Source organism: Artemia sp. Qi Xiang Cuo, chromosome 8, assembly GCF_049724085.1.
Source record: "Artemia sp. Qi Xiang Cuo chromosome 8, ASM4972408v1, whole genome shotgun sequence".
Lineage (NCBI taxonomy): Eukaryota > Metazoa > Arthropoda > Branchiopoda > Anostraca > Artemiidae > Artemia > Artemia sp. Qi Xiang Cuo.
In genome coordinates, this window is record NC_142801.1 from 59,744,466 (window position 1) to 59,768,106 (window position 23,641).

Sequence of the window (23,641 nt, forward strand, 5' to 3'; positions counted from 1 at the left end):
GTGCTTCAAGATAACAAAATGAGCATGATACCTTTTTTTAATTAGCAGCTCATATAATCAAAACTTACTAGAATAAGCACTTTATGAAGAAAAACAAATTTATTTGACTAATTAATTTATAAGCAGAGCAACTACAAACAGATAATAATAAAATAAAATACTTTCATTCAAAGCAGAAATTTGTTTCTGCCTACATGTTAGCACAATCGTATCTACTGCGACACAAAATACAGCAAGTTTGTCTAGAAAAAATCTTCATATGGAACAGAAAACTTTAACAATCGGTGTTAATTGACAAAATGTTAGTTCAGCAGGTTTTTCAATGCATATCTTAGCTTAATGAATTTCGGTTTTAAACAAAAACTTAAGAATCGTTCAACTGGCAAATAAAGACACTTCTTCAGTATCATTATCATCAACATTATAGTTGCAAATTCCAAAGTCCCTTTCTCTTAAAAATGGCATCACATGGAATAGAAATTGAAAACTACACAAATCAATGTTGATTACAAACAAGGTTCAAACAAAAGGGCATAAGTTGTTCAACGAAAAAGTATTAGCCCCTTTGTTAGTTTTAACAACATCAGCAGCATGGGCTGACAACTCCAAAGTTTCTTTCTCAGTTTTGAGCATTAATAGTAAACAGTTTAACAACTGTTGCAAATTGGTAGAAGAAGTTAATTCTAGCTCCAGACAATTCGATTGACAGAGTTGTTTAACGTGTCTTTTAGGGAAAATCATGACCAAGAGAAAATAATTCACAAACTTCTTCAATTCTCAGTACTCACATTTTATTGGGCTTACAGAAGGCGTGTCAAATTAGTAAGTCACCCCCAGGTCTTGGAAACCAAGGCAATGACAATAACATACACATTTGAAGTAATCAATGAATCAATAATTTATTATTAAACAAACCCTACTGATCTGAAGTATATTTTAGAGACATCTGAGCACAAGCACTAATTTCGAATCCTCAATGTCCATATTATTGTATTTAAAAGAAGTTCAATCCAATTGTAATCCACTTCTTTCTTAATCTCTCTTCAAAAATTCTACTGAATAGTACTGGCCACTGATTCTTCACATTTAATTTGATCAGTAGTAGGGGTTGACAACTTCAAGAGTTCTCTCAGTGTCTTATTCTCTGTTGAGAGTCTTGAAAGAAGTTCAATCACCTTGGGAATCTCTTTGTCATCCAAATCAGCCGCCTGCTTCATAACATTTGCCATTTTCAATATCTTTTCTGCCTGAATTACCGAAAAAGCTTCCTCAAGTGGAGCTGGACTTGATTTTGTACGGTTTAGCTGATCAAGTTTTAAAGAAACATGCTGACGATATTTAGACATAATATGCTCCAAAGCCGATTGATAGTCTTCCAGAGTTGCCTTCAAATCCCGATTTTCTGCTTGAAGTTCACGAAGAAGTCGATTCTCTTGCTGAATGCTTGATAGCAAAGCAGCATGTGGTCTATGATGCAGCATTATATTCAATTCTGCTATTTCTTCTTGATACTCTTTCATTGATGTTATTTTAAATAGCATATCATGGGCTTCACTTATAACTGAGTCAGCTGTAGCATCAATATCACGTAGTTTTGATGACAGACGTCGAGCTTCTCCAAGGATGATCTGAATACTCATAGACATTTTTCTACAAGAAAAAAAACTGATATTTTGGGCTGTATTCAGAATAGTGTAGTAAGCTAGCATAAGGTGACATTCAGATGCAAATACACAACAGCAAAACCTCTGTTAACTTGTTCCATTTAGGGTTGCCACTAATGGTAATTTTTAATCATTTTTTTCAGAAATAGTACTTTTTAATAGAAAAACGACGGTTTTTTAAAGCTTATTTTGCTCAATCAGAATATAGTTTGTCCATCAGAAGTTGGTGAAAAATTGTAACAGGAGAAAATGTTTTAATGATAATGATTTAAAATGATAGTAATGCGAATTATAGAAAAAATTATAAAAGAACTTAAAATTAGAAATAAAATTATAAAAAAAATAAAACTTATACTATAATCAAAGTATTTATGATGATTTATAATGATTTCTTCTTAAAGCAAATAACGGTACACTATTTAATAATCTAAGCATAAGAGCTGCTATTAAGCTGAACCTAGTAACAGATTATGAAAGAGGGAACTTCTGGGAAGTTATGACGTTAGTAGACTCAAGGACAAAAATTTGAGAGAAACTTTCTAGGAACAGTTTTAGACTAAATAGCCTAAAATTGACAATATAGAAGTTGGATGGAATGCTTTTAGGAAAATAGTTTGTGAAGCAGAAGATGGTGTCTTAGGGAGAAAAATAAGAAACGCAGCTAGGAATATCAGAGAAAATGCTTTAAGGTAATACAGAAGAGAAGAGGCTTGTACAATAAGTATTTTAGTGACAGATAATGTAAAAACGAAGAATAATCTAGGAAAGCAGGGAAAGCATTAAAATATAAATTAATGGGGTATGAAGTGGAGGCAAAGGGATAAAATTGCTGAAGATTTAGAATGTGCAGCCAGACGGCATAATAGTAAAATATTGTATTGGTATGTTAAAAAACTGAGAGGGAATAGTCAATCCTGACTTGTCCCAGTTGAACATAGGAACGGGGCCTCAATTAGCAATAAGGAAAGAGCTAAAGAGAGATGGGTAGAACATTTTGAGAATGTGCTAAACCATAATAAGGTTACAGGAAACAATATGGCAAAGAATGAAAAAGTTTGTGACCCTTTGAAGTGAAGAAAGATTTATTTTGCGAGAAAGAATAATAAGCAATACTAAAAAAAAAAAAAAAAAAAAAAAAAAAAAAAAAAAAAAAAAAAAGTCCCAGGATTTAACAGTTAAATGATTTTTTTTAAGATGGTTGTTGTGAACTAAGAAGTAAATAACTGAAGAATATAAATATGATTTTTGAAAAACGGGAAAGTGCCTAGACATTTCAGGAAATTTTAATTAAACCCCTCTACAAGAAAGGTGATAAGGAGTGAGTGTGATAATTATAGAGGCATAAGCCCGGTTTCTGTAGGAAGCAAATTACATGGTATGATGATACTTTTTTGACTTGGAAAAGCTATACATAAAGCTTTTATAGAGGAACAGTGCAGTTTAAAGAAAGGGAAAGGAAGCATCAACAAATTTTCACTCTTAGATTAATAATAGAGAAGCAAATGAGTAATCAGACCCCTTTAGCCCTCAGCTTTATAGATAATGAACAAGCGTCTGATTCAGTCGATAGAAGATCTTTAGAAAAGGTCCTATCCTTGCAAGGTTTATCCGATAATTATATCAAAGTGATTAGTGCTATGCACGAGAATAACATTGTTGTGGTTAAGGTAAGAAATGAGGTTAGTAGTTGGTTCCGTGTTGAATCAGAAGTTAAGCAGGGTTGCACTATATCCCTATTTATATGGATCACTTCAATGGACTTTGTCCTAAGGAACAAGACAAAGGTTATGGAAGAGAATGTGAAAGTAAAAATCTCCTATACTTAGATTATGATGACGATTTGAGCATCCTAGATAAAAAATGTTAGCAAAATGAATGATTTTTTAAATGTTTTGAGAGCTCATGGCGCAAAAATAGACTTGAAAATAATGTTAAGAAGACTAACTCACTTAGACTGGGAATAAGTGAAGGTGAAGAGGTGATTTTGAATAACAAAAGATTGATCTAATGAATAGCTTCACTTACCTGGGTAAGTGAAGCTAGGTAGTATTTCTAGCAAAGACGCTGGATGCCATGAAGATGTAAAAAGCAGAATAGCCAGGCCCAGGGCGTTTTCTAACATTAAAAAAGTTAGGAATAATAGGAAGATAAGTCTGTAAACCAAGATTAGAATATTAGAAGCTATAGTGATGACAGTAGTCAAGTACGGTTCTGAAACGTGGGCTTTTCAGAAGACTGGGTAGGATTTATTAGATGTTTTCCGGGGAAATTGTCTACAGATTGCTTTGGTTACATGTCTGAGAGACCATATTCCAAACAGTAACCTGTACGAAAAAAGTGGTTCTAACCCGCCTCATAGGGTTATAATGAGAGAAAGATTGAGATGGCTAGAACACGTTCCGCAGATGAAAGATCAGACATTACCAGAGATTTTAACAGGGTATAAATATTGACATGGTCTGGTAGGCACAGGATTTGTCCTATTGCTTGTTTGTGTGATTTAAGGTAATCAAATTGTACATGAGCTGAATATCTTTTCAGGACAGGTAAAATCTACGTAAATGTAACTAACTACAACAATTCGAGTTATAATGATCATAAAGAATTACTTGCATACTTTCAAAGATTTACCACTTTTATAAATGTTCAGTAGCTTAGTGTTACTAACAGCAGTGTTATTTATTGAAAAACTTTTTCAATTCTTAAAAAAATAATATTTCTTGATCCTTTTATGAGTGTGTTAGCTTTACTAGTCTGATTTGTAATTTGTTTAACTTAATTTACCTTCTTAACTGAAATTGGCATAGTTACTTGTGTGCCCCAAGTAGCTACTTCTTAACAAATTGATTACTTCTATTAAGATGAGGTCAAGATTTTCAGATTCAGCATCCACCTGGTTAGGGATTTTGTTAAGATATTTTGTGAATTGTGAATTATTACACAATTCCATCTAATAACCAAATGCATAGATCAAAGAAATAGTATTGTGGACTTGTTTTTAGCTGATTATTGAAAAGCGTTTGACCTAATCCACCCTATTATTGCTGCAAAAAACTTAAAGGCAATATGCAAAAAAAGTATATCCTGCTAATTGTTATTGATCTTCTTCACGGTCGTTATCAGCGCCTTTATGCACTTTTGCTGGGAGATCTTGACTCGGATTGGGCCGAAATAAAAAGGAGTGCATTTCAAGGTACAAAACCTGCAGCCCTCTTCCTTCTAGCAGTGATAAATTACGCGATTTCAGGAGTTAAGGATCGTTTAAATCCTGATAAAATACCTAGTAAACAAGCACAGAGTCGTTCTGCAGTTCAGCAGTGAACTCAAATCGACTTTCGTAGGCCAGTGTGACACATAAGGGCTGCAAATCAACGAGAATAAAAGAAAAGTGATGAGGTTCAACCCACTAAAACGTGATCTCTCTTATCCTGAACCATGGTACCCACTTATCTCAACCGCGGCTGTACTCGGTTTTTTATTAATTTTAGCTCAGACTGCTCCTTTAGCCCGCATGTTCCAAAATCAGTAAATAAAGGAAATGACGCCTTAAGATCATTGGTTAATCTGCGGCGCCCAAGTTTCTTTACAATGCAACTAAAACTGGCATATCTGTGTTATGTGCAGCCATTACTTGAGTACGCATGTCCATTCTAAGGCCCCCAAGTGCACAATACATTATATCTGAGTGGTGACATTGAAACTGCACAGAAACGTGCTGCAAAAATCATACTCGGTGCAAATTATGTGTCTTATGAATCAGCTCTCAAGTCTCTAAAAATGCCCTCTCTTGGTAAGCACAGACACAAACTTATTCTCAAGTTTAGACGCTCACTTTTTGCAAGTCAGAAGCATTGTTTGTTGCTACCACCTCCTTGTACAAAGCGTGTGCCTACCCCAAGCAGGAATAAAATCAAACCACTGAGATGCCACACAGATTGTTTTATGGATTCTTTTGTTCTTTTTTTTTCTCAGTACATTTAATCATTTGTAATTTATTCACATTGTTATTGATTAATGTCTTATGATTTCATGATGGCCAAAATTTTAAAACCTGTTTTTATTAAATGAATCCAACAAAAGACAAACACGAGGTCATTCTAAGAAGCTTCATAAGCCCAGACTATAGAATCAGACAAAACTTCTTTAGTCAAAGGGTCATTAATGATTGGAACTATTTAAGCAAGGAGACAGTGTCTTCAACATCAGCTGAAGTTTTCAAAAGGAGACTCGATAAAGAATGGGAAGCCAAACCTTCAAGATACAACTGGAGCTGCCGATCATCTGTGTCTCTTAAATAGTGATTAATATATATGTATATACAACAGAGTTGTGCTAGGATGCAGATGCTGCTTGTCATACCAAACCAACTTGCATACTCTATCAGAAATCGATGTTGTGCAGCAGTGTCTATTCTTAAGTACAGAAGAATGGTCCCTTGATCATACCAATCTGTGGTCACTGTTACCAAGTGGGCTTAAATTGCATCTATCCTGCCACACTCTTAGTCAGAAAGCATGTCACTGGGCTGAAAACACAGTCACAACTATGTTATTTTATATTTTGTGTGAAATGTTTTTTAACTGCCATCTCAACAACAGAGCCAAACAGATCCAACATTGGGCTTATTTTGTTCTGAAGTGCAAATTAAGGTAAAATTGGGGCAGCTCTTATTGCTCTGTCCTGAAATTACAGATGTAGAGCAAGAATTTTCTTGTTTAGCTCAGTTGATGACTAGCATGCAAGCTTGTACAGAGGAGTGGACTCTAAATGCTAAATGCTTTTGTTGCTAATGCTCTGTAAAACAATGAGAACACACCCAAGCTTGGGCTGATCACAAAGAAGCTAATAGGTTTAGCCACATCAGCTAGAGCTAGCTATGGACTTTACCTTACTGGAAAAAAACAGGATGAATTTGGAAAAGAAAAGCTTGAAGCTGAAAAGAAGATACTGAGCTTGCAGACAAGGCCCTGGCCCAGAGGAATAGTGAAGCTAACGTCAGACATTTTACCAAAAAAATTGCAGTGGCATTGATTCGGGGGGGGGGGGGGTCTGGGGGGCAGTCCCCCGGTAATTTGGAAAAAAATATTAGGACAATGCACTTCTTTTGTTTTTTTTTTTTTAATGAGAAAACAACCCAAAGTACACTTTTTGGGTGTCTTATGGCACTTTATGTCATAAAGTGCCATAAAATTTTTAATCAAATTTATAAAGAACAATTACATATAAAAATTAGTTTATAAATGGACCCATAATTAGCTCTCTTTGCTGTCCATGTGTCCTCCTCAGCCTTTCCATTGTGAAAATGTCATCAAAATAGCACTTTTAGTTTACCATGTGGCACTTTATGAGAGCTTTGTTGAGTCTAATACATAAAAAAGATAAGACATAAAACTTAGCTTTTACAGGTCCTTATACAACTGTCTGGGGAGGGGGGGGGGGGGGGTGTAATTTTCCTGTATAAGATTTCAACAATGGGAATTTAAAGGGTTTACTTTTTGATTTGCTTAGACATTATTCTCAAATAAAATACAACTGAATGACTAGTAGAATAGTGTGTAGTCCAACTGCAAGATTTAGTTCCTGTGATGGATGTGGGAGTTGGAGGAAGTGGAAGGGGGATATGCACTTTAATGTTAATGGTAAAGTTGGCAAATATGCTGAGCTTATTACACTCACCATCACCCACCCAAAAGCTTGTTTGCAGTACACTACTGTTGTCTGCAACATCACATTGCTGACAGCCTTAGCTAAAGCTGAGTCAACTATTTAATTCATGCTTGTTTGATGTGTATGCATTGTTTATTTATGTATTCTGTAATGTTTTCAAATTTAATCGAGTAACGTCTTTGCTAAATAGTAACTTTTCTTTGTTATCGCTTGAAGAAAAATGTCCTATTGAAGACTTAGGAAAGAAACGGGCTATCTTTACTTTTTAACCAATAGGTATATCCCCCTCCCCTCAGGTGGAAGAGTGCATGCACATTTGGTCCCAGGATCTTGACAGCTGGGCTGCTGCATATTCTGTAACTTACTGATTCAGAATAAGCACATCCATAGGCTCAGTAATGTAAGATGGGCAAACTTTTGGTTCCCTAACCAGTTCTGTAAAAAAAAAAACAGCTTTGTCTACCTCTCAACCTTGACATGCTTTATATTGTATTAAAAAAATAATTGTGTATGAATTATATTTGGTTATGACAGGCTCATAAAACCAATAAAGAGCAGAATTCCTTACTTTCTTTTTTTTTTGGCTCAGAACCAACTTTAAAAAAGCAACAGAAAGTGAAACAAGAAGAAAAAATATTGACCAGGGATTTAATTCCCATCCACATCTTCTTATAGTAACTTGATAACAGAAAGTGAAGACAATCAAAGCAAAACAGTGAAAGCAGCTCAACTGTGACCAAATTAATTAGGAAAATGTGATTCAATTAATGGTTCAACCTCAGCTTTGGTCATATTTGTGATGACCCCTTTCAACAGAGAGACTTGATTTTCCCTTAGACTTATGGGAGAAAATTTGGAACAGAATCATTAGAACTGTCAGATATCTTTAAAAGACATTTAGGCTTTGTTTTTGATAAGTTTTTCTATGCATCTTTCCCCACAGGTGGTTTTAGAGGAAGTAGTCGGGGGGGGGGGCACTTGCGTGGGTGCAGAAGTAAGGGTGCAAATTTGAAAAAAATAATCTTGCATTCATAGTCAATTTTTAGTTTTTAGAATTTTATCTTTATTAAAATAAAGTAGAGGTTGTAACTGGAAGTAAGTTACTTGCTTACTGTGATACTCATATAATAATACTTAATACTTATTTTTGGAGTTATGAAATAACTGAAGTTACTTGTTTAGGAGGATTGTTACAGCTGACTCCTGTACAGGGAAACCTCACTTACCTTCACCCTAAATCAAACAATAGGCACCAACAATATGTTAACTAGCAACCCTTTCCTTGTGATCATGGCATGTCAACAATTGGGCCAGGACAATTGTCTATGTGTATTTAAAATAGTTAGTAATGTATATAGCTAAAACATTCTTTCTAAAGGAATTGTCTGAGTAGTTATCAATTTTTTAGACAAGTTCAACAATAAAGCAATGCAATTTATAGGTGTTATAATAAAGATTCTGGTAGGCTTCTAGAATAGAGGATCTTCAGAAGGAAATGACTAAATTAACCCTGAGATCTTACATTTTATTCTTGATCCAAATAGTACATTCACATATCTGAAAATATATGACCCCTCCCCCCTGATGGTCCAATATATAGCTCTAGCATATATACTTAGCTAAAAGAAGATACAAAACCATTAAAATCTCTATTACACCACATAGAAAGTGGATTGTTTGTTTCACCATTGGATTTGTCTAAATTTTCTTACTAAATATAGAATTAGCTTCAACTTTCTAACCATATGCAACACCATAAGTTTTAAATGCACTGGCAGTTAACAGTCAAGCCTAATCTTGGACTTGCACTTTAAAATTAAGCATCAAGTAGGTAAATGTTGCCTGCTCTTGTCCAAGAGACCTTCAAGTTTAAACAAAATATTTATATTGTAGAAAGATTTTACCACAGATACAAGTAATTTAATAGAATTTTTGCAAAGCATAATAAAATTGTTTAAATAGGCTGAAATGTCAAGATATTCTACCTGCTCTTCAAAATTCAAATGTAAAAAAAAATTCTGGCTGATTGCAGTTAGCCATTTCTAACCAGCCCATTCATTACCATTAGCCAATCTTAACTGACTACATGATATCCGAAGTTGGAAACCTACTGTCTATACCTATGCAAGATCTACTTATTTTACAATGTAGGCCTATTTGTTCAAGATAAGGTCCTATCTGAGGGTATTATCCTATGATACATTATGAAATGAAAAACAACAAAGATATGTTCACTTTTTTGGAACACAACAGCAACTGGGAGGTGTGAAAGTGAATAAAGGATTGTTGACCAAATTTGTGAGAAAGAACATTTATTTCTACCCATATTTTACCATATCTGCTTATATTTGATATTAAGTTTCATTTTAAGAGGTTTTCCCTGGTGTTTCACTTGATTTACCTGAATTTTTATGTTAGAAAATTTTTATTTTCTATTCCCAAGGGACTTGTCCTTTGTCTGCTAATAAACTTTCTTCTTCTATTTAACAGCAGGCGGGCTTTTCAGTAAAACTATTTAGCCCTTTTCCTTTTGCTTCACTCTGTGGGCTACAGAGCTACTGGCTTGATTGCCTCATATTTATTATATATATTCAGATATCTTTCAGCAGATCTTTCGACTCTAGGAGTTCAAATATAAGATGATAGATGTCGATTTCTATGCTCTGTGTGCAGGTATAGTTGGTTAGGCTCTTGGCTGATAGTGGGATTTTGTGGTGTTTGAAGTATTTTAACAGTTTACAAAGCAAGGTATGTTGTGCAGACGTCAGCATATTACATTCAAACAGGCAATGGTCAATTGTTTCATTATTCATATTACAATGCCTGCAAAGAGGGGACAGGGGATCGAACCACTTGAATTAGAAAGCTTATATGAGAATGCAAGGAAATGTAGTCCATTTGTTCCAGAACGAATTCTATGATAAATTTTAGAAAGATACTTATTGGGAAAGGGGGAAAGGATAGGATTAATCTTATTAAAATTAATATCTGATAGCCTCCATCAGTAAATATCTCTAATTGGGATTGGTCTCCCACTTGGCTGGTCAATATTTATAGCATTTTTTGCTATTTCATCAACCTGATGATTACCACTTATGCCAGAGTGGCTAGGAATGTACTGAAAGCAAGTTTTTATGCCACTTGAAGGAAGATTATCAATAATACTGAGACAATGATAAGTGTCAATGTCCAACTTATATTGAGGAGCTGAGGCCAGCAACTCAAGGCTTGATAAAGAGTCGGAATAGATGATAATATTATTCGAATTTGCAATCAAAGGTTGGTTTTGCTTAAGGTGTTCTAATGCCATGATTATGGCATTTAACTCAGCAGACATTATAGATAAATTATTAAATAATCTCTCGCCCATTGCAATTTTCAGGTGAGGAAGGAAAACACCACTTGCAACCTTCTCATTCATTTTTGACCCATCAACAAACATTTGGAAGTGATTTTTATAGGTAATTGTATTAAGTTCTGCAAATTTTTTCTGGACAAAAGCTATGGGGGTTAAATCTTTATTCCATTTTGAAAATTCAGTATTTATTATGGGAAATGACCAATTCCATGGAGGGGATTGGGAAAAAGTAGGTGCAATAGACTTTGCTGGTACAGGGAACTTCTTTTGAGTATTGGCATACTCATCTGCAATACCTCTATACATGGCTGGATTTCTTAACCAATTATGTAATGTGTGTGAGCTATTTGATTCAATTTTTGTAAGATGTTTTATCAAGAGAAAGCTACGTCTCTCCCTTATTGTTGTTAATCCACTCTCCATAAGCAGAAACTTGGTGCTTGTGGGTTTCCTAAGACCAAATATGAGACGTATTCTATCATTTTGTGTTGTTTCAATTTTTTGCATCTGGATCTTTGCACATGCACCATAGACGATGAGCCCATAGTCAATATGGGGTCTTATATGTGATTTATAAAACTGGAGTAAGGTTTTCTCTTTACAACCCCAGGGTGTGGAAAGAAGTCTCTTTAGTATATTTGCTTTTCTATAGCATTTTTTTATTGTGTTTGAAATGTGGAGGTGGAAATTAAGTTTTTGGTCAAGCATGAGACCTAGGTAATTAATATTATTATCTTCTGGAATAGTTGTTTCATTTGGAGTTAGTTTTGCATTAACATGGTTTTGCTTCTGGTGAAATTGGATTATTTTTGACTTGGTGGGTGCAATGGGTAAATCTGAATGTTGAGAGAATTTTTCAAACTGGAAAAGTGACTTTTGCAGATTTGACTGTGCTATCTGAAAGGTGTTGTCAGATGACCATAGCACCAGATCATCAGCATATTGTAGATTCGTATGGGGTAGGTTCATGTCCCAGAGATATAGGGCAAATAGGAGGCAACTGAGGACTGCTCCCTGGGGTAGGCCTTTGGATATTGTCTTTTGGGGTGAAGAGGCTGAACCAACACAAACAATGAAACTTCGCACTTCTATGAAGGATTTAATAAAGGATACTAGCTTAGGGGGTACTCCAAGGTTTGCAGGTTTATTTAAAAGGATTTGGTGGTTCACATTTTCATATGTCCCTTCAAAATCTCGGAAAGCTGCCACTAGGATTTTATTTTTTGAGAAAGATCAATTTATTGCATTTGTTAGCAAAATGAAAGCATCTGTTGAGGAGTTGTATTTCCTGAATCCAGTTTGAGTGTGTGGGATCATATTATTTTTTTCAACAAACCAGAGGAGTCTGTGATAAATCATTTTCTCCATTATTTTCCCCATCACAGGTGTAATCATTATGGGCCTATAAGACTCAGGGTTATCTTTTGGTTTATTTTTCTTTAGGATTGGTAGGAGGGACGAACATTTCCATATATTGAAGAACCTAGAAGATGCCCAAGCGTGATTATAACAATTTAGCAGTTCTTGTTTGTATGAAGGTGTGAGATTCTTTATCCATGTAGGGTGTATATTGTCATAGCTGCTGCTAGTTTTTGTCCTAATCTGATGTATTGCATTATTCAATTCCTGGATTGAAAATGGATTGGTTATGTACTCGGATCCTGGGCGTGGTTGGTAACTTGGGTTCATGGGAATTGTGGACAGTTTGCTTTGATTATTTGATGTTAGCTTATTAACAAAAAGAGTTGCAAATAGGTTAGCTTTTCCATTATCATTAACATAATGGGTATTATTATGTAAAAGCTCATACAGGAGTGGGTTGGGGGAAGTCTTTTTCCCACAGATGTGGCTTATGACTTTATGTATAATTGGCTTATGCATTTCTCTGGAGAGATTATTTGCAAAATTATTCCAGTATTTATGTTTAGCATCTATTATAGTCCTTTTTAGATTAGATTCTGCTTGTAATTTTTTTAAATATGTAGTAGGTGATGGTTTTCTTATGAATTCTGTCCTAGCTGCCTTTTTTATCCTCCACTTATTTAGGCACTCATTTGTCCACCATGCTTTATGAATTTGTTTAGTGAATGTTTTCTTAGGTGTTGTCTTGGGGATAGCATGATTAGCTGTATTTATTAGTAAAGATGTCAAGGCTTCAGCATGTGTGTCAACTGTTGTGTTAGAAACGCATGATCTTTGGGTGAAACTTGTAATTTTATCATTTAGCTTTTTTTAGAACATAGACAAATCTGCTTTAGTGTTGATATATTTGGAGGTAGAGGATAAAGTTTCAGCAGGTTAATTTAGAGAGCAAACTATAGAGAAGTGGTCAGTACATACACTATCAATTTTATTTATGTAAATTTTGTTCATGCATCCTGTTTGTTGGTTAAGGGATTGATTCCTAGTAGTATTTCTGGTTTGTTTCTTCTTGGGAGGGGGGGGGGCAGGCTGACCTCATCTCACCGGACAAGGAGGCTTATTGGCTTGGTGATTCCTTCTGATATGGATGCGAGCTAGGGGGCTTAGAGGATGGTGTTGTATAGGGGGTGCATGCAGCATGGGGGGCATTTGACTTGGGGGTTTTGGTTGGTTTCATTACAGGCTTTATTTGGTATTGTTGGGCAGCATTTGCTTCCATTGCTGCAAAGGGGTATGGGATGGCCTTTTCTGTTGATATTTGGAGTGCTAGATCTCTTTTCTTGTATGCAGGGCATAATGATTTATTTGTAGATTCATGTGGGCCTTTGCAATTGATGCATATAGGCTGAGTGTTGTTGCAAGTTTTCAGCTCTTTAGGATGGAAAGATTTACAATTACTACACTCTTGGAGAATTTCATTGCATTTGTTTGTCGTGTGTCCCAGATTGAAACACTTCTGACACTGAATAGGCTTAGGTTTGTATTCCTTGTGTGGTTTGATTTGCCCAAATAGAAATAATTTTTCTGGGATATCAATTTTATCCTTCAGTGTGAATAAGAAGGATCTACTAGTTTTTAGGCCATTAGAGTTAGGTTTTCCAAGTTGGGTAACTTCCTCAACTGGGATTGTGTTTCCTGCCCTATCTGAGAGGCCTTCTTTTAACTCCTGAGTAGATACCTCTGAGGGAACATTATAAACTACAATTTTTGTTGGTGATTGTTTTGGGTTCCAATTAGATGCAATAATTGGGGTATTCAGAAGGGATTTCAGGATAATTATTGTATCTGCTGATTTCTGATCTTTTACAGCTATTAGCAGAGATCCATCACGGTTAATGTTAAGAGAGAACATTGATTTTAGCAATTTAAAAATTGCAACTCTTATTGCAGTGATCATTTTTATTTCAAAGGGGGTAGTGGGTGTAATTTTAAGGTAAATTCCTAAGTTTTTTGAGGGGGGACCCTTGGCAGGGAGAGGGAAAATGCTTTTAATTGGGGAGATTTTTTTCCTTTTTTTAGAGCTTCTAGAGAGGACCTCTTGAAACCCATTATCATCATTTATGGTTGCATTAGGACCTACAGTTACCATTGTGCTATTCTCCGAATTGGAGCTATCATTAGAACTTTCAGATAATGTACTTGACCAGCCAGGATGGGTATCATCCACTATGGAATTTGATTCGGGATCTGGGGGGACGTTTTTTTTTTGGAGGAATTATAAAAGATGCCTATTAGAAAAATCTTTAAGAACCAAAATAAAGATAAAAACAAGTAGGTACAATAGAGGATGTAAATACGTCTGCATAATACTATGGGGAGGATAAACACCACAGTATAGCCCTGAGGATGACTTGAGCAGGATAGGTTTGGTACAACTGCTGATTAGAAGCGATAATAATCACAAGAAAATATATTTCGATTTTCTTATAAGGTTGCTGTTGTATTTGCTGTTGATTTTTTTTATTTACAAATAAACAGCCGTTTGTTTGTAAATTCTTCTTCTTCTAATTCACAGCAGGCGGGCTGCTGTGAATTCAGAAAATAAGGCCAGGCTGAATTCAGTGTCCTTCTCCTTCTTCCGAATTTGCAGCAAGCAATAAAGCGCAGTTGCCAAACGCTAAATATTAAAAACACCATTGTATACGTTGGCTCGTCCGTTTTTGCGAATTTTTGGTCGATAATTTGTGCAGAAGGGAGCAATAGCAAACAAACAAGAGGCCGAATGGGTACCAGCGGTATTTTAATCCTTAAACTGCTGGGAATAGGCGATTTGAGCATTGCACTTCCCACATTCTGTCTACCGCGAAAATTGTCAAGGCAATAAATTTAACGTTCTGAGCATCGACAAGACATAATACTTTCATTTGAGCGCCAGGAGAGGAAAAGCTAGCAGAAGAGGCGAAAGTACCTGTGGCAAGTGTTCTAGTGGTATCTGCCGAGAGTTATTTGTCCAAGAGAATTGATAAACTTCCACTATTTATCCCGAACCAGAAATGGCGAGCAAACGGATGCGTGTTAGCCTGGTGAAGGGTAGGGACAAGTGTGCAGCCTGTGAAGACAATTTGAATGAAGGTTCTAATGCTATGAACTGTGATGATTGTGAGCGATGGCTGTGTGCAGAATGCCTTGATCTTTCAGAACCAGAATATATTTTATTAACGAAGATGGATCACCGCATGGGCTGTGAGTGGAAATGTCCCATGTGCAAAGGCAACCAAAATGCAGTGTTAATGCCTCAGAAATTGCGAAAATTGTGGACAGTAGCATAAAAAGGTCACTAGGTGGTCTTGATGACACAATAAAGAACCTGGATGTGAAAATCAAAGAAGCGGTTAAAGACTCCTTTTCGAGCTTGAAAGATGAACTGAAAGCTGAAATAGACAATAAGTTCACCGGCCTTGAAGATAGAGTACGCTCCCTGGAGCAGCACTTGGGAGCTGCCACAGACCAAAAAGTGTTGAAAGACCTTGTGACTGCTGAAACAACTGCTCTAAAGGAAGCCCTAAACGAACAATTTGAAAACAGGGTGAAGGCGCTAATCTTCGAAGACCAAGACAGACAGAAGAAAAGATTGAATATAGTGGCCTTTGGAGTTGCTACTCAAACTGATGATGCCTGGGTTTGTCCGCGAGCATCTAGCTAACGAATACGGCTTACCTGGTGTCCCTATTTCCAACATCCGCCACCTAGTGAATCCCACTGTCTCTGTAACCCAAAATCCACTACGCCCACCCCCAATCATGTTTGCTGTCCCCAACTTCAAGATTAAGAAGCTGATTCTCCAGAAATCATTTGAGAAAAAAGGGGCAGTTCAGTTCAGAAATGATGTATCGAAAACAGACCGTGACAAAAGGCAGAAGTTATATGAAGAACTATACAGAAGGCGGGCAGGTGGTGAATCAAATATTGTTATTAAAAGCAACAAGATTGTCCCAAAAAACTTCCAGCAGCCTCCAGCTACGCTGGGGTCGCAGGTGATGGAGATTTAAGAGTTGATGCCTGTCAAAACAATGTAAATAGTACCGTACATAGAAACTTTAGTGTGAGTGATTCAAACACAAGCCCCACATTTGAGATCAATAATGATGAATTGTTTGCAAGTGCATTATCAAGTACTCATAGCAGAGAACCTTTGGATAGTTCCACTTTCGAATCTTGTGACTCGGAATTTTGTGATATTGGTGATGCCCATATTGAAAATGAAGATGGACTATTAATGCTTTACAGTAACATGGATTGCATCACCACAAAAATGGACGAAATAAAAGCTGTAGTTTCGGCAAGACCTGAAGTGTGTGTGTTTGCCTTCACTGAAGTTAAACCAAAGTATACTTCAGTGCCACTGACTGATGTGCAAATCCAGATTACCGGATTCAGAATAATTTCAAATCTGTGGAAACCAGAAGGAAGAGGAATTGTCCTGTATGTCAAATCATCACTGAAGGTAGGAGACCTTAATCTTGGTTCTCAGTATGAGCCGTGGGTGGAGCAGGTCTGGATAAAAATTAAGTTAAAGGGTCACCCCTTAATTATAGGTTGTATTTATAGAAGCCCAAGCTCTCCCTGCCAGAAAAGTTCTCACCTTGCGATTGCGAAGTCTATAAGTTTGGTGATGAATTGTCCTTGCCATAATATTGTAATTGTTGGAGACTTCAACCTGCCTCAGATCCAATGGATTAGTGGTTATGCTGCCACAGGAGATAACAATGACCAGATTGGCAAACTCCTTAAATGCCTACAAGAACATTCATTGTACCAGACAATCGATTTCCTGACTAGGTACAGAGAGGGCCAGAACCCATCTCTCCTATTTGTCAAAGATGAGGAGGCAATCCAAAGTATAGACTCAGAGCCACCTTTTGGCGCAAGCAACCATATAGCCATAACTTGTCCACTAAAGTTGTACTCGCAGACAAAGAATTTTAGAAAACATGTGTTTACAAATTGCAACAAGGTCAGGCAAGATTTGGCTAACCAAGATTGGTCTTTTGTCGGAAAAAATAATGTACAGGGAGCTTGGCTTAAGATGAAAAGGGTCCTCAGTGACACAATCGCAAAACACACGACAACCACTTGGAAACAAAGACCAAGAACACTCCCTTTCATCACACGATAAATCAAACTAGCAGTCCGGAAGAAAAAGAAGTTCTGGAGAAGGTACAAGGACGTCCCAGTGCAGGCTAATCATGACAAATTCAAACAAATACAAAACAAAGTTCGCTGCCTAACAAGAGAAGTTACTAGCAAGTATGAGGAGTCTTTAGCTTCAGCATCGAAAACAAAGCTAAAGAAATTTTGGAAGTATGCCTCCAATCAAAAGCCTAGAAGACATTCAATAACCAAACTATCAGTTAATGGGAATACCATAAGGAACCCTGGAGATATAACTGAAGCTCTGAACCAGCAGTTCAAGTCAGTTTTTACACCTCCAGATAATCACCACTTGCCAAAAATTCCGGGACATGATATTCAGAAACCAATGCAAATTATTACTATCGGCACTTTGGATGTTGAATCTCAGCTCAAAAGATTGAACCCAAATAAGTTAGTTGGCCCTGATGGGGTACACCCTCAAACTTTGAAAGAGGCTCATGCAGAGCTTGCCCTCCCCCTAGCAAAACTGTTCCAGAAGTCTCTTGACATGAAACAAGTCCCTCAAGATTGGAGAAATGCAAATATTACACCTGTTCACAAGGGTGGAAGCAGGAACTGTGCTGCCAATTACTGACCAATTAGCATCACCTTGACAGTCAGTAGAATCCTCAAAGGAATTGCAAACACCGCTGTTACGAAGCACCTAATTGACAACAAAATACTTAACGATACCCAACATGGATTCAGATCTGGATGCTCGGTCGAGACATATCTTATTGATGCATATGAATGTGTCACCAAACTGCTAGACCAGGGTATCCCTGCTGATATGATCCTATTAGACTTTGCAAAGGCTTTTGACAAAGTTTGCCATTGTTGTTTGAAGGCTAAACTTTTAGCTACCGGGATACATGTGGAGGTTGTTGAATGGGTTATGCAGTTACTCTCAGGAAGAAAGCAGAGAGTTAAGAGTGTTTGGGGATAATGGGCAAGAGTTTTTCTCAGAAGTTGCTGGAGTTGATAGTGGTGTGCCCCAGGGAATGTTCTTGGGCCCAACACTTTTCAATATTTATATTAATGATGCTCCACGGGCTGTAAAAAATAAGATGAGCTTCTATGCCGATGATGCAAAGCTTATTGGGCCCTCGGAGTCGTCAGCGACTAGAGCCACCATACAGGAAGACCTGGATGCACTTTCCCTTTGGGCCCACCAATGGAAGCTTGAGTTTAACATCCAGAAGTGCAAGGCGGTATATTTCTGGAAAAAGATTGAGAAGTGGCAGTACCATATGAGTGGGGGGGATGGCTATAGACAATCGATTGGTTCCTTGGTAGCTGAAAGAGATTTGGGAATCGTCATCGATGAAGAATTAAAATTCAACAAACACACCCAAACAGCGGTTGCCAAAGCATCTCAGACCCTTGGAATAATTAAGAGTACAGTATGCAACAGATCATCTGAAGTCATGACAAAGCTGTACCAACAGAAGTGACCAAAAGAAAATATAGTCTGTTCAAAGGCGCGCAACCAAAGCTATTGATGGATGCAAGAACCTCAACTATCCATCCCACCTGAACAAACTACAGCTCCCAACACTCGTCTACAGAGAGCGGAGGGGCGATGTCATTATGGCTTACAAGCTACTGCATGCTGATTCCTCTTCTCAGAGTCCTTTACAACTTGACGAATCATTCATGACAAGAGGGCATAGTAAGAAGCTGCTCAGGAAGAGAGCTCACAGCAGACTCCACAACCACTACTTCTCCAATAGGGTGGTGGGTCCCTGGAACAGTCTTCCCAATGCAGATGTCACCGCTCCCTCTGTCAATGCATTCAAGATTGCCATTGATAAGAATTGGTTCACCAAACCATGGAAAACAGAGTGGGAAGCCGCCAAACCAGTGACTCCCCATCATCACTGACCAGTAACTCTACAGGATCTTTCCTTATTTTGCTGGACAAAGCAATTTATGGTAATGTATTATTAATGCCATTTATGGGACCATCAGAAGGTTTACAGGTTGTATTTTCAGAAGCAACAATGCAATATTTGAAAATAGCATAAAATAAGGAACCTAATGGTACTTGCCTAGGCTTAATTTTATTGAAACTATCCCATTATCTGGGCCTCTTGGGTTAATCACTATAGATTACTGTAAGCAATGATAAAATCCATTTTTGACATCTTAACTGCTATAGAGCAGGCAATAATAGCAAGGTTTTCATTGTGTATACAATATTAAACTATGGTTTTTTGGGGGTTTAAAGGGAGGGAAAGGTACCTAGGTTAGGTTATATATTTAATATATGCAATAATTTACTCCCCGCCTCCCCTAATGTGCAAATATATAGCCAAAATTTGTTTCTAAAGTATTATATATTCATCCAATTTTATTTTATTAGCATTAACCAAACTTGACTTTTTAGAGAGGCCTGGTTAATGGGATAGTACCATTTTATTTTATTGACATGTTTTCTTTTATGGAGTCCCTAATCTAGAACATTGCTAATTGGTAAAATTCTAGTTTAGGGGCTTCTTGCTATCTTAGAAATTAGTAGGCAGGCAAATCAAACTTTCAGGAATGAATCCAAGGGCAAAAATATATTTTGGGAGGTTGTTGCTAAGCTATGATGTCTGATTTTGTTCTTATTCCTAGGGCTTAAAAGATGTCATATATTTTAATTCAATTGTGAGTTTTGTACTTGTTTTAATTGGCTTTAGTTTTTCAACATGTGATTCCTGTTACTTCAGTAGAATTTTCAGCCATATCTCTTTTCTTAAATTTGGATAACAGATCTTTAAAAGCTTATAAATTGGGATTGAGCAAAGGCATGAGGCTTGAAACACTGTTCTTCTGCCGTATCTGAGCAGTAGATCTACTTTGTAAAGTTTTGTTTTTATAATACAATAAGCCTATTTTTGACTCATCAGAGTAAGATCTTATTTTTTTTTCTGCTAAGATTACCATTTTTTTTTATCAAAGTGCAAAGATCTTGAAGCTTACTACCAAAAAGAATTTAATAAAAATCTTACCATAGTCCTTAGACCACTGAATAGAGTAGAATGAAAAAAAAAAACATAAAAAGCAAGATCAGAGTCCTCAGATTTTTTAAGAGCTGTTTTAGCCTTGTGTTGGTGGTACTTGGGAAAAATTTATTATAGCCCTCCCCTTCCAATCCAAATATAAGCAAAACAGCCAAATCAATGTGGGTAACCCCCAAGCTGCAGCCCCCCCCCAGGCCATGGCAACTGAGGCTGCTTCCCTGTCCTCCCCTTGAATGGCTCTGGATTTGTTACAGTCAATTTCTGTCAAATAATTGTATATCTTAACACACTGATTTGCTTAAAAAAAAAAAAAAAAAAAAAAAAAAAAAAAAAAAAAAACAGCTAGGCTAATGAAATATTACTTCAGATTGGTAGGCTAAATACTTAGAACCCTCAAAACTGGAATTTTACCCTGATATTTTACTTAGATTTAATTATTGAAGTTGTTATTATGCTTCAAATATATAGCCTAGCCTACTAAAATTTTACCATAACCAACCTTGTTTAAAACACTATTAAGCTACCATTTAATAGGACTACCCTATAGTCTTCAACTTAAAAAATTAGGATTTCATGGAAAGACCACCAGAGCTGTTTATTTTTACAAATCTGGCAAAAGCATGGACTGGGGCTATTGAGAAGGAAACATGTTTAAAAAAAAACAATTCCTAGGTACTTCATAATAGGCCTATGCAGAAAAATTGTAGTTAGCCTATTACATTTAGACTGCAACTCAATTAAATTTTACACTAGCCTCTTTAAGGTCTGGACATGTAGTCCATGGACATTGCATGGGAATAATACAATTTAGGATATGCGTATTTGTACATTAAGGGGGTAAAGTAGGCTATAGTGAACTGTAGGCCTAGTCAAAATGTGTTAGCCTAACTACAGTTATTCTGCATATTATGAAGTAAGAATTGTTTTCTTAACATATTTCCTTTTCAACAGTCTCAGTTCTAGGCTTATACCTAAATATTTAGATATTTCAAAATTAGTCTTACTAGTTTCTTTTTGAGAAGTTCCCTTAAATTATATCATAAAATCATAAGATCTTTGATCTTTTCTTAAATAGAATATTTCATCCACCAGAGCTGGCAAGTATTTTCGGCGGAGAGTGTCACTGTTTTGGCCCAAAAGAGTCTCTTAGGGATGCGGCCGAAGAGATAGAGAAAAAAGTGAAGTTTAGTTTATGACCTCTTCCAGGGGTGGATACAAAATTAATGTCTGGGGTGGTGGGGTAGACCCTGATGCAGTGCCGATTTATTGGCTTTACCCGGCCAATGAAAGATGTGGCGGCATGAAGTAAATTATTGATCGCACACTGGTACGCCACCTGTCTTTCTTTATTTAGCCTTACGTTTTTGCAGTAAATAACAAATTTGGGTGCGCTAAGTTAGCTAGTGTAGTAAGTAACTTTCAAAAAAGGCTAGCAATATTGAGTTCTAACCAGAAATTGGGATTAAGAGCTTACGGACAGAGTAGGCAGCGCCATATTTAAAAGTAGGATGGGAGCACTATTTTGCTGGCCGGCTTGGCCTCAAGATTAACACAGAGAAGACAAAAAGCATGACAACGAGTGATTCTCCCTAAACATAGAGTGTGGAGACTCAACTGTCGAGCAGGTCGTACAGCTCAGGTACCTCGACAACAGGGTGGAAAATTCAGCGTCAAGTGAGTGGGAAGTGCAGTTGAGGATAAAACAAGTTAGTGGAGCTTTTCAAACAGTTTGTGGTAACGAACTACATAGTAAGAGCAACTGGTCTAAATAGTAACCGAAACTCTCAAAAACGGAATGTTGATACTGATAGATACATCAAAAGAATAAAATTTTTACACTGATTGTAAATATATAAGTTTCATCAAGTTTAATGTTACCCATCAAAAGTTATGAGCCTGAGAAAATTTGCCTTTTTTTGGACAAAAAGGGGGAAACAACCCCTAAAAGTCTTAGAATCGTAACAAAAATCCCAATATTAAATTCAGTGTATCAAAGAACCTTACTGTAGAGTTTTCAAGCTCCTATCTGCAGAAATGTGGAATTCGGTACTTTTTTGCCAGATGAAAGATCACGAATGCGTGTTTATTTGTTTACTTGTTTGTACTTTTTCCAGGGGTGACTGTATCGACCCAGTAGTCCTAGAATGTTGTGAGAGGGTTCATTCGAACGGAAATATAGTGTCTTTTTTAATAAAAAAAAAATAAAAATTAAAAATAGAATCACTTTTTATAAAAAAAACTGCATTTTTTATATCTTTTCATGCTACAGTCATTTCAATCCAGGTTGCAGCGCTAGCTAGCAACCTTGTAAGAGACGATCACATCCAATGCTAAAAAATATAATAACCCATAACTCCTAAAAATTAAGTCAGATCAAAACAAAAAGCACACCATTAGAGCCGCCTTGTCCGAAACCTCTAAATAGAAAACTTACCGTCCCTTGGCTTGAACAACAAGGGATATATATTGGCTTAAAAATCAAGAAAGTAGCAGCTACTACGATATTTTGCATAAATACATAAGGGATGATACAGGTCATTATAAATGGGGCCTATGCTGTTTCACAGCATATAGCTGAAAACATGGTAAAGAATAAACCACGGCGCATAGCAACTAAAAGTTAATACGCATCCGGGTTGCAGCATTAGCTAGAAACCTAGTAAGAGACGATTCACCCCCCCCCCTTATTAAAAACTTAAATAACCCATAACTCCTAGATATAGTGTCAGATCAAAACAAGAACTACACTATTAGAACTGCATTGTCCGAAACCCCTACATAGGAAACTTACCGCCCCTTGGCTTAAACACCAAGGGAAATATATTGGCTTGAAAGTCATGGGCGCTGGTAGAGAGGGGCCATGCCCCTCTGGAAATTTGGGATTATAAAATAATTATAGGGAAACCGAAAGAAAAAAGTAGAATATGCAAAAACCATAGGAAAAATGTGTGTTACCCCATTATGGACTGCCTGCCAATAGATTTGGACCCTATAATGAAAGTATAAGAGCCTAACTACTGATACCATTCGATAAAAAAATCAGTTTTTTATGGAAATCCTTAATATGTATTTGTTTATTAGTAATTATTGCTTACTGTTTATTAATAACAATTAGTGTTCATTAGTAACAAGCTAACAACTTAATAAGGGGCAATTTCGGTAAAAATAGGCTGTCAACTTTTACTCGTATTGCCAGAATATCCATGAGCTGATATATGAAGCCATCCGGGTTGCAGCGGTAGTTAGCAACCTAGTAAGAGACGATCACGTCTAATGTTAAGAAATATAAAAACCCATAGTTCCTAAAAAAGGAGTCAGATCAAAACAAAAAGTACACCATTAGAACCGCCTTGTCCGAAACACCTGTATAGTAAACTTTCTGTCCCTTG

The 23,641-nt window shown here is 36.6% G+C and overlaps 2 protein-coding genes across 2 annotated transcripts in view; both read right to left on the minus strand.

The window, feature by feature from the left end:
- The window catches only part of LOC148949648 (cytochrome c oxidase assembly protein COX19), a 51,909-nt gene extending 30,548 nt beyond the window's left edge, over positions 1-21,361 (minus strand). The window contains exon 1 of the mRNA XM_089093642.1: positions 21,257-21,361. The gene's annotated coding sequence lies outside the window, so the exon portion shown is untranslated. The remainder of the gene's footprint in view (positions 1-21,256) is intronic.
- On the minus strand, positions 87-21,319 carry LOC148949649 (FGFR1 oncogene partner 2 homolog). Its single transcript, XM_089093639.1, has 2 exons — positions 21,257-21,319; positions 87-1,650 (listed from the first exon to the last, which is right to left on the minus strand). Exon 2 carries the CDS (start codon positions 1,644-1,646, stop codon positions 1,053-1,055), a length of 594 nt encoding a protein of 197 aa, XP_088949765.1. The 5' UTR covers positions 1,647-1,650; positions 21,257-21,319; the 3' UTR covers positions 87-1,052.
- Positions 21,362-23,641: the final 2,280 nt, after the last annotated feature.